Source organism: Meleagris gallopavo, chromosome 13, assembly GCF_000146605.3.
Source record: "Meleagris gallopavo isolate NT-WF06-2002-E0010 breed Aviagen turkey brand Nicholas breeding stock chromosome 13, Turkey_5.1, whole genome shotgun sequence".
In the NCBI taxonomy this organism is placed as follows: Eukaryota; Metazoa; Chordata; class Aves; order Galliformes; family Phasianidae; genus Meleagris; species Meleagris gallopavo.
Genome location: NC_015023.2, coordinates 1,694,284 through 1,706,698, shown reverse-complemented (window position 1 = coordinate 1,706,698; position 12,415 = coordinate 1,694,284). Strand labels below are relative to the sequence as shown.

At 36.0% G+C, this 12,415-nt stretch overlaps 1 protein-coding gene across 1 annotated transcript; it reads right to left on the bottom strand.

Moving 5' to 3' along the window:
• Positions 1 to 6: 6 nt before the first annotated feature.
• Positions 7 to 11,928, bottom strand: NAE1 (NEDD8 activating enzyme E1 subunit 1). Its single transcript, XM_010717732.3, has 19 exons — positions 11,454 to 11,928; positions 11,301 to 11,361; positions 10,349 to 10,379; positions 9,657 to 9,728; positions 9,276 to 9,355; positions 8,774 to 8,883; positions 8,360 to 8,469; positions 7,770 to 7,832; positions 7,459 to 7,522; positions 6,332 to 6,423; positions 5,691 to 5,750; positions 5,468 to 5,601; positions 4,449 to 4,524; positions 4,063 to 4,102; positions 3,009 to 3,095; positions 1,898 to 1,990; positions 1,332 to 1,446; positions 1,211 to 1,260; positions 7 to 237 (listed from the first exon to the last, which is right to left on the bottom strand). The coding sequence occupies exons 1-19, from the start codon at positions 11,581 to 11,583 to the stop codon at positions 128 to 130; spliced, it is 1,578 nt and encodes a 525-aa protein (XP_010716034.1). The 5' UTR covers positions 11,584 to 11,928; the 3' UTR covers positions 7 to 127.
• Between the last annotated feature and the right edge of the window lie 487 nt (positions 11,929 to 12,415).

Below are 12,415 nucleotides of genomic sequence, written 5' to 3'. Positions count from 1 at the left end.
AAAAAAAACCATGACAACCAAGAAGTTCAGTGCGCGGGTTCTGCCCGACGGCCCGCCCCGTGGCGCACCAGCGCTGTGTACGGAGCGCTGCAGCACCGCTCGGCAGCAACGAACGGATATGCTCATCCTACAGCTGGAAAGTGGCTGACGTCTGTGACATCCCGCTGTAAATATAGGTGTTGTTAAAAATCACAAACTGCCCCGTGATGACCTTAATTATCTCCTGAGCAGCAGCTCCTAATAAAAAAAAAAACAACAAAAAACAACAAAAGGTCACATAGTTACAAGGTCACTTGAGGCCCTACAAAGACAAGGTTTTCATCCTGCACACTGAGCCCAGCTCTGAGAGCTCTGACAGCCTCAGCTCTGGCTGGATGTGCACTCTGCTGTACACGTTTCTCTAGGCACATATCCACACAGCAGCCATGTACAGGCATACACAAGCACAAATTGTGATCGCCAAAGGACTGACATTGGAAAGTTCTATTTTAAAAGTTCCACTCAAGTATGTCAATTCAACAGTAACAGTGTAAAAAAATAAAGGGTCACTTCACTGTCAACTTCATGCTCCACTGTAGGAAGAACAAATTTTGTGATTTCTTCAGAAAACAACTTTACATACTTCCCTAAAGCACCACACATACCCACTTCTGCTTCATCAGAAGTTCTGAATCTACACTGCATTTAAAGTAACCATTTCTAGTACTGCATCACATCAATCAGAAGATCACCCAGAAGTGATGCACGAGTTAACTTAAAACGTTTTGTTTAGATAATTCAATCTACTGGTATTAAGGTGAATGGTAACGGCTATTTGTATTTAACCAGTACTCAACACAGAACTAACACTGTGCACATTTTCCTTTAAAATTGTGTAATTCATTTGGTATTACAAAGAATATCAGATTTTAAAATTATTTTAAGTAATCCCTTAAAAAAAGCCTTTTTCAGTCAATTTTAAAAAATTCTTCATATTAATATGCTATAATAAATCCACCTGGATTGTTTTTAGTTTACTTGGTTTCTTTTACTGACTCTAAATCATTGCCATCAGGAGTCACAACTGAAGAACAAATGACTTTGACTACAGTCCACGATAACAGTATTAGCTCTGACAAGCCCATGGCTTAAATAGATTCTGAAGGAAAGGAGGTACAACTGCAGTTTGCTTTGTTATTTACAGGCCTTAGAAACACAACAGCATTCTTACCTCCCATGAAGGCAGCAATAGCATGTGGTTCAGCAGCTCCGTAGCGACAACTGGACAGCAAAGTAACAGTTAGTATTTTCAGGTCAGTTTTACAAGGTGACTCTTATGGTATTATACTTACAACTCATGAACATAGTCATCTTTCACCACTACAGACAAACCATGCTCTTGTAAGAAACTAGTAAGACATGACTTCAGTTTTCCAATATCATCTTCTACTTGATAGTTGTAGACACCTGGAAAATAAATTCACCATTCCATCATAGAACTGTAAGACTATATTCAAAATTATTCAGGTTAAAACACAGCTTAACTAGAGATTTTTCAGAAAAAGAAGTCAACTAATATTACTAATAGTAGACTAGCATTTAATCATTCTATTGGTGCTCCTCGTGATAATAACAAATTGCTGTGAAGCTGAATTAGTTCATAAACCACTTCAGTGGTATCAATTTAGATAAATTTCTTAAATTTCCTCCCCAAAAACATAATACAATTTGTGCTTTATTAAAGTCACATTAATATGAAAACAAAAACCATGCTGGAGATTCATGATCCTTGAGGTCTCTTCCAACCCTGGCCATTCTGTGGAAAACAACAAATGTCTTACATGGAATTTTTAACTAGTATGGTATTAACTATTGGATTTCTATGTTTCTTGCACTAACATAGCTTGTATAAACATACCTGGATATCTACCATGCTGCTTATAAAATCTATCAACAGCCCGTAGCATCAAGTACAACACTACTTCACTGTCCGGGTTATCCATGTTAGAAACTGAAAACAGCAAGAGAAAAGGTTAGCTGGTATTATAAGGCAAAAGGCAGGGTTTAAACTAGCTGAAATGAAGTATTTTCCTTAGATATTTTCTGTTGTAAGCAGAAATCTTAAAAAAAAAAAAAAGAAAGAAAAAAGAAAAACTTGCCACTGGAAATATAAATGGGTCAGCTGACAGGTACATGATTTCATATGACAAAACCATACTGTATATATTTGATATAAACTCTAGTCAGTGAAGATATTCATGTTTTAACTGCCAGCTGCTATGTTAATTGGGATACTCATAAGCTGTTAGTTTCAGGCTTTGCAATGCATGTTTCACAAATTACGTCTAATTATAAAACACACAGTTTAGTAATCTTTCTAAGCAATAACTGCTTCTTAAATGCATTAGATGCTATCATCTAACTCAAGGAGCTTTTACCAAAATGAGGAACAATGCAAAGCTTATGGATGCATTTAGTTTATACTAGTTTATACATGTGTGTAATTTTTTTGTCAGAAGCCCTAGAGGATTTGCAAGGCCTTCATCTAAACAAATTTTGACGTAAAAAATTTCCGGATTTTTTTTTTAATTTATGCAGGCTCCAAAAATATATAATGGATTGTTATAAAATAAATGAAATAGAAATGTAGTTACATTTACATACTGAAAACCTGAACTGTGAAAGGCTGAGATAATTATTGCTAAATCTACAGTCAGGCAAAAGCACCATTCCAGCTCAGTCAAAAAACTGACATACAGAAAAGAGATTTTAAAGAAAGTGTTTTATTTATGTGCAATCATAAATAAAACTTGAAATAAAGAATAAACCTACAGTGATCTGTAAGTTCATCTTTGACCTTTTCAAAAATTAGAATTAAATCAACATTCTGGAGTTGACAAAACAATTCCAGTGAATGGCAATTTATACAACTACATAAAGAAATAGTATGTGTAACACAATTCACTCTGATCACCAAACCATTCATGTTGAAAAAGCAATTAAAGCATGCGTCAAAAAGGAGTACTTACTAATTTCATCCTTGTTAAAAGTGTTTAAACCATATTCTTCAGACAGAGATCTACATCTCACTACACGAAGAAAAGCTGAGTTGCTGCCTAAGCAGAAGGTGCAAAAGGAAGAGCATTACTTACTGAATGTGTGATCAATTACTTAATCTATGAATCCATATCTCTGATTTGTTAAAATCAAACAAAACTAATCATTGTATTGACACTTGTTTCTTCCGGTAGAAGAAACTACTAAGTATTAGTCAACATTTACATCTATAATTCACAAGCATTTAAGATCTATTTTTTTGCTTATTTGGTTCTGGATTCTAAACATAACTATTGCATTAATGTAACATCCCACAGTGTGTGCATCTCCTTTACAGTAATTTCCCCACCACAGCCATCAGGTTCACGTTGTCCTCTTCCATGCTGAAAACAAACATGGGTTCTCTATTTTCTACTATTTAACATATAGCTGTACTGTTAGAATACAAATGGAGAATAAGCAGTAAAATGGTTCTCTTCCAGTATTACTGCAACAAACCAACCCAATGTGCAGGTACTACCCAGAACTCAAAAAAATGTAGCAAAAGATCGATCGGTGCAGCATGCTCTTGATGGCATGCTTACAGGAAAATTTTCCAGTTGCAAGATGATTCAGACTGCTGTGTGGTCACACATATGCATACTCAAAACAGATAACCTGAATTGCCATGAGTAGTACTCCTCCCTCCTACATCCTTGTTTTACCTATACAGACTACAAGACATATACAGAGCTCACACACTCTAACGTTTGTACTGTACGCGAGCAATGAGGTATTTAATGACAGGAAGCAGAGGCAACCTGCTGCATGACACTTGGACCTGAGAAGTACTGCATCTATTTTAAAGCCAGTCTTTCTAGACTCACTACTGAAACACACTAACATATTGCCCCCACTGAAGATGAGGGACGCAAATGCTCAAACACTTGAAAAGCTCAAATATTGAAGTAACATTTAATAACTCCATGATCATCCAAACATTTCATTATTTTCATAATCACTGCAATGGAATCCAAGCATACTCACAAAGTGATTTCAATTCTCTCTCCGAAATTGATTCAGGTGCCTAGAACAGAGAATATACTACTCACAGTACATACAATGGCCAAACATGCCATGTTTTGAGACATTAACACATTAATTGTGAAATAACTATTTGCTTTTGTAAAATAAGTTCTTTGATCAGTGAATAATGCAGACATCTGTGTATTTTGTTTTTATTTTATATGACTAGACCAAAAGTGATAAATGAAACAGACCACAGATAATAAACGTCAATAGAAGTTACTTAGGTACTTTCTAAGGAATTATATAATTGAGCTCTTTCTTATCTGTCTCTTTTGGCTTAGACCTGTACAGAACAAAAGAAAAATATTTATGTCCTGCTAGAAATACCATATATTTGTAGTTACCTTGCCTAGGGACTGTAACAATTTAGCAGCATGGCTACCCACAGCAGCAATATCCCTCTTTGCTTTTTCACGGTACCTGTCAATAATAAAATAGTTTTAATAATAATAGCATAAAACTACAATCTTAGACTTGACAGTGAAGACCATTTCTTTTTGGTTTATATTATAAAGACAAGGCACCACAAATGCAAGTGAGCTACCTGAAGGCCATGCATGTACTTATTACCTCTCTGTACAACTGCCTGTCAGAGCGGAGCTGTTCATTTACACATTACATGCATAACCACTCTAGAAACCTATCAGTGCAAAAAACATTCTTATTCCAATTGTTTGTAATACTATTAAATTTTAGAAGAGCAGCTGTATGCCCTTCATTGGGCTCCTACTGTTTCATTAATTGCTGAAAATACACTAACACTTAAGTCTTTTTGGCCAAATAATTTGCATCATGTCCAGGATGTACAAGAATAATTAAGTTTATGTTGAGGATAACATATTCAAAGATAGCCTTCCTAAAATCCTGATCCATGCTGATGCTGCTTAGCATTTGCAAACAGTGTTCATTCCCATGTCTTCACCCTCTACTGAGCATTTCTTTCAAAGTGGATTGATTACAATTAAGTATTTAGCAAATAGTATTTCTGTAAGCAGGCTTGCAAGTTTTTCAAGGGAAAAACGAAAGTGTGTTTAATAAATGATTTTAAGTAAAGGTTCTAGACTGTAGTAGCTGGGGTATGGGACCTCTTATAGTAGGAAGGTCTTTACTACATCTGAAACTAAGAAAGGTAGTTAATACTTAAGGAAACTAGGACATGTGAAAAAAAGCTTATGCCCTAGTTCCAGACAGCAGACAGGAGTAGACAGACCAAGTCTGCAGGGTTTTCTCATCCCCTTCTCACCTCTGACGTACTGTTTCTTGTTTGTTTCTTAAATACAGATCTGAACTGATGAAATAGAGATGAAATAGAGATGACTTGTTACTAAAAAGATACAACAACCACAAAACAAAGGATACTTACACATTTTGTAATTTGATAAATTTACTGGAATCTGCTATCATATCAGGAATTGTGCCCCTGACAGGTAAGCATCCTTGCCCCTCATTTGCCACAAATTCCTTTACAGCTCGAACCAGAATCCAGAAGGAAGGAGACTACAAATGCACAAGAAAGTTACACACATTAAGCATTATTTATAATGTTTTTTCTACATTTATGTATCAAACCTTTAATTACTCATTACCTGTTCTGTGAGATTTATGCAGCAATCATCATTAAAAATCTCTTCAATACACCTTGGAATCTGTAAAAAACATCTGAATTTGTATTTACTTGATTTTACCTCTTGAATTACCTCAATACTCATTACGTAGGTGATCCAATCCCAATGATCTCAGAATTTGTTTAGTCTTCATTTGAAAGCCTTCATTTCTTTATAGAATCAATACTGTAGCCAGTAGCTTTGATACAGCACAAACTTCAAGGAATACTTTCTGACCTCTAGCAATACACTCAAACCAAAGATCATCCCCACCAGTGACTGCTAATTCTGTATTATTACAGCAACCTGCCTTTTGGATTCTCCTTTGCAGATTAAAGCTGTAGAAGCTTGAGAAACACAATAATAAGCTCTGGATGTTGTCTTATTCTTTCAAGTCATCAGGAGGGCAGCTTCCCTTCATGAATAAGCAAATCGAAAGTTTGCATAAGCTACAGTCACTTAGTTCAGCTCTATTCTACTGCACGTAATTTCAATTTTACAATTGTACTCATCCTCTTTTACCTACATATCCATATTGCACATGGAACTTCTGTGCTAAAGTGAACGTTCTGAAAAAGTAAAGCATTTGATACTACTTCAAAATAATTGTACATTTATTTTACCTTTGTAGTATTTAATGCTGTGTTCACATTTTTTATAGCTTCTTCAAAGTTTTCCTCATCTTCTGGAGTCCCATTTTCATTCTTTAAGATACCTTATTGAAGAAAAAGCACACATCACAATGCCCCAAAATAACATTTCATCATTTCAGCCTCACCAACAGAGCAGATTGGTATTGTATGTATGAGGCATGAAAACCTCAGTAGCAGAAAATGAAATTATCAAACAAAACATACTGCCAGAACTAACCACATATACATGTGTGCTGATGTTAAATAGAAGTTATTTACCACAAGAATAACAATTATTTCTGTGAGAAAAATAATTAAGTTAACAATCACAAAATTAAGGTAGATGCTGCTTAAAAAGAAATTAAACGAAATTAAACTCTCTCTCTGATCTTATTTTTATGGGGTTTTTTTGTTTTTTTTGTTTTTTGTTTTTTTTAAGGTAAATACTTATGAATCCAGACAGCAATTTCAATTAATAAGAGGAGTCCAGTAAAATACTAATTTAATCAGACACTACAGATAAAGGTGACAGAACCATTCTTAGAGGCAACTTACATGTAGGTCATGTTTAAATGAGGAAACACCATTTCTCAACCATTTAAGACAACGTATTTCTAGATGTCAAAAACATCTCATTAATTTGATCTGCAAAAGATGTTCAATTGGAACACTTGTACAAATGAAGCCTGTTCACGGACTGCAATATATTCAGTAGCTCCATAATCTCTCTCTTGACCAATAATTCAGGACTGCAATGCTTACCAACAATTTGGTCAGCCAACCAAAGTGCTTTCAGTCAGCAGCAAAATCAATGTCAAAAGCTACTTTCTTCTTTATCGCATTTGCAATGTTAATATCAACATTTTCAGCAGGATTTTCTCAGTGCCTCTCCTCTCACCCAAATCAAAAAAGCACGTTTACTCTTGATCTTAAACAGTAAGAAACACTGCCAAACTGTATTTGTAAGCAAATCAGGGAATCTTAAGATTCATCTGTTTTACACAAACAGGTTGCAAAAAGATCACACTGAACAGACCACCAGACTTTCATAAATTAACCTTGAGAGAACTAGCACATTCCTAACAGTACAGGAAATCAATTCTTAGAATATATATTACCTTGCCGGATCAGCTGTCTGAAGGCTTCTTTTTCTTTGTAACTTTTAGGCAACTGATCACTTTTCTAAATCTAAAAACAAGACGTTTGTATTAAAGGTACTTACTAACATCTCCATTGCCTACAGACTGCTAAATTCCACAAGTCTGACCAAGTTCACATACATTTCTTTGTATTTCAATTAGAATATTTTTATTATTCCATCTTGTTACATACTACCAAAACAATAAGCTAGTTTAGAAAAGACAACTCTGTAGAAGTGGAAATAAAAATTATAAAAATAGGCTAATAACTTGTCAGTTTTGCATTATACCTCGTTGAACCATTTTGTTAGATACTTGGCAACAATCACAATCCATGGAGTGTGGCTGTGGTCCTATAATTGAAAAGCATAGAAACTACTGTCAAGCTTAGAAGAGACAAAAACAAGAGACAAATCACAAACTTCAAATGTAAATTTTAATATCCCCTACTACATCCACTACTTAAATATGCCATGCTTCACATTTTCATTCTGGAATAACATTTCCTAAACACTGTCACATAAATTATTCTCCCTTTGTCTTAAGAAAGTGTGGCTGAGCTAAGTGAAACTTTTCTGAAGTGGAACTTCTATTATGCACAAATAGCCACACTGTAAAGCTCTGCAACAGAAAGGAAGTCATAATCTGTCTACTAACAAACTGCCCATGAATGTTCTTTATTTCTTAAGATCTGCTCCTTGCTAGAGATTTAGCTACAGACAGTAACATTTGGGCCACATGTTAAAAGCAGTGCCTAGACTGTTACCTCTATTTAACTAAGTTTCACCACCAAAAAAAAAATCTGCCAAGAGATATTCTCACAGAATCCTTGTTTTGCGTCAGCACGTCTTAGGGAACACAGTGCAAACCACATACCAACCTTTTTGTCCATATGATCCAAGTCATAAGACTGAATGTGCTCTGTCAGTTCTGGAAATGGCTTGTCCAGCCTCAGATCTTCTAATGCGTTGTCAGGATGAGATTCAACAACTGTAAAGAAGTTACGCAATGTATTTCATTGTTTTATGCCCAACCTTCAACACAAACCTATACATCAAATGCAGTGCATCACCTGCTGGGTTAGCTGCTTGATTCTCAAAGTGTTTTGTGTACATTAATGTCAGAAGATAGTAAAATTGAAACCTATCTATTGCAGTCCATAGTTCCGATGAACTTTTCTACAGTATACTGGTGAGGAACTGCAAACCATGTGAAACTTAAGAAATGCTGAATATCTCAAGTTTTTGACCTTATATATGGAAAACAATCTCAAAAAAAACCCCAATCCTCTAACCTGGATGTTCTTTGATGATGACTCTCATATAACCAACCAGTCCATAAGTCCTACAGATCAGCAGAGGAATGTTAAAATTCCAGAGGAGTTCAGCTAAGCGTAGCACCGTACTGTAAGGAAAAAGACAATTCATTTTTCAGATATATCAGAAAACAGCAATAGTTAACTATGAAGTCAACTCTTGCACAAGCTGCATATGTAAAAAGCTTTCTATGAGAATTCTACCATCATGATTCTAAGCGCACGTAATTAATTCCCTTACAAAAAGGGACTTCACGCAGGAATTTATCATAACCTGGTAATATGTTTATCCATTGTCTTATTTATATTTAACTTCATTGTCACAAATGCTCTGAAGATTAATTAGGCAAAAAAAAGTCAATGAATTGTGAAAGACAAAAGACCTCTCTTACAGACATGCATAACTTCTATTGCTTTCCGGTAAACAAGAAGGGTGGGAGGGCAACGCACTGAGTTTTAACAACTTTAGATGATTCTTTACCTTTCTGATAGTTGTGTTGCAACCACTAAGTTAAATCGATTAAAGAAGGAAGGGTCATTGTCTAGAAGGTTTTCTGGACTCTGAGTAGTAGAAAAAAATGTGTCACAAAACATGACAAAAATTACTGGTAACAAAGTATTTTCAACTTTGAATATAAAACATTAAGCAAAAACAACAAAGTGGTGATGAAATTACAAAATAATGCTCAAATACACAGATCTAATTTCAGAAATTTAAGACCACCTTCTTCAAAATTCTTTATCATGAACCTACTTAAACTACCGCACTATATAGGCAACAGCTAGTTATTATTTCACAGTCATGATGCTGTAACAATTAAGAAAAGAATAAATCCACAAATAATTGGGAAGAAAAACAAACCTCTTCCACAAAGTTTCCAGAAACATCACTATTCAATTCTTGCAGAAGTTCAGTAGCACTCTGGGCACGACTCTGTTCCGGAGCAATGAAAACAAGGTTTAGCTTCTTGAAATGCAATTTATGTAGTACATTAGTACTACACTTGCTACATGGTAAACAGATTTCTTCATAAGCTAAGATATTCCAAGCTTTGTTTATCTAGAGAAAAAATACACCAGCCATAACAGTATGCACTTGTTTTATTTTCAAAATATCACTAAAACTGGTGCCAAACAACTGCAAAGCTATTTATGAATTTCCAGGTTTGTTGGAGCATTATTAGGAGTTTCTCAAAGCTTTTTTATACTTTCCTGTTCCAACTTTGTACTTTCCTGTTTCAACCCCCTCATCCACTCACCCTCTGCTCTAAGCATTACTCCTTCAACCACAATTCTCTTCCGCCTCATACTTCCAAAGACATTCTCAATCAGATCTTATTTTCTTCATTCAATCTTTCCAGAACAGAGTTTATCTTCTCACTTATGAGGAACTCAAAAATAAGCATGGGAAATTTTATTAAAGAATACAGACTTTTTAACCTAATATGTATGTTTTGGGAATTACTCAGATGTAGAGTTAGGAGTACTTACTCAATACATTTGTTCTTTCAATAAACTTAGAGACATTTTTAAACATTAAAGTTACATCCTTACCTGACCAATGTGGCTTTTTTGAAGAAAGAAACTGAAAAGGAGACAAGAAAAAAAAACACAAAACGTGAATTTTTATTTCAAAGAAAAATAACATTAAAAGCCCCCTTCTGTACTGCAAAATATGTTGCTGACTCTCACAAACAAAGTTCCCATTGAAGTCTGCTTCTCTCCTCCCTGCCTTTGTTTTATTTTCCTCATGATGAGCTTCTTAAGGAAAACTTCCACTGCCTGGCCACCAATCTGAAAATTAAGACAAGCCAAACCCCCCAGAAGCCAGGATCATACTGCAGATTCATTTTCACAAGGCTCATTAATGACTCATTAGTACTTATTTCTTCATGTAACAGAATATCCTTACCCCACAAGTAACCCCCTAGAAAGTCAGATATTTGTAGCTATCTGCCTGAACTATAGGAGAAAGAATTAGTAAAGATAAATTATTTTTGGTAGGAATGATCGGCAGAGTTCCTTATCCTATCCCCCAGCTGCATATTCTTTGAAGCTATGAACCCTAATGAAGGATTATCGGTCATGGTTTCACAACAGCCAGTCAATGAAAATACATTCTGTCAGCAAAATTATTATGGCACTGCAGAAGATAACCTGAACCACAATGAGGTGAAAGTGAATCTTATTCATTTCTCAATAACAGCTAACAAGTTATTTACAAGTATTTTTGTAGTGAGCATACCGTTGCCCTTAGAAACACAGTGTATGAAGAAAGTAGGAATGAAAACAGCAACTAAAGGAAAAAAGTTTAGCAGTAAATATCAAAGTGCTGATAGTGTATGCTGTATTTGTCACAAACACTGGAAGCCACAGAAGACTTGGAGAAAAACACACAGACTTAACAGTATGAATAATTTTGTATAATTTAAAGAGTACAGGGATGGAAAAACTTATGAAATCCCATTACTTCCTCATTTGGATACAAAGACAGTAACAAACCTACTTATTTCCAACGTCTTCTCCAGAGACCCGATTCCCATCCACAATTGTAAATGAACCAATACCTTGGTGGGAAAAAAGAAAAAGTGTGACTAACCAGACACTATGTGAACCTACCAGCTACATCACCAAGCACGTACAACTGCTATTTACTCACCAGGTAGCACCAGATTTTTGAGTATTTCAGTTCCTGTGGCCGTTGCATTTATCACACAAACATGGGCTGACTCTAAAGCTTCTTGCCCATGGTCACCCCACAGTCTATATTGGAATAAAAACATAAACATTCTGCAAGTGTTTCATTTCTGTTGGTAAAGTGAATACAAAGAAATGAATAAACAAATTAAAAAAAAAAAACATGACAAATGAAGGCTGGCACACTACTTCCCATTAGCCATTGAGAAGGGCTAACCAGCACCAACTAAAATAAGCTTTCACTTTGAAAACTCACTGTGACAAACCTGATTATCTCTTAAAGAACAAACTCATTTAGTGGCATTTCATTTTCTCCATCCTTACTCCCTACAAACAGGCACACATTTTTCTACTGTAACACACTTAACTTTTAAGCCATCAGTATGGGTCAAAACACTCCTCAGGCAAAAGTTACCATTGGAAAGAAATATTAAAACAGAGGTGTTTTTTGTTTTTTTTTTCTCCATAGGTTCTGTTATAAATGATACACTTCTATAGCCTGAGATGCTGGCAGACACCGGGATGCCAGGAAGCAGCGCACCGAGCCGCGGGGTGGAGGGGCAGCCAGCCTGGGCCATGTATACAACAGTTAACATAGATAATGAATAAAGCTTCTCTTATGTGTTTACGTTTAACGTCAGAACATTAAAAACAAGAGGGAACCAGAACCATAGCGCCAGCAGGTGGGACAGACGTGAACAGAGCGGCAGAAACGCCCGGGCTGAAGCTGCGGCCGGGCAGCGCTCGCTCCGGACCGCCGCGCTGATGTGACGGGCGCTGTGATTCCACCGCTCGGCAGCGCGCTTACTGAAGAGACACGGAATGTATTTCGGCTCCTGCTAACGATCCCAAATTTTAGCAAACACCTGAAGGTGGGCCCCGGCCCCAACAAACCGCACTGCAGACAGGGGCCGCCGCTCGCAG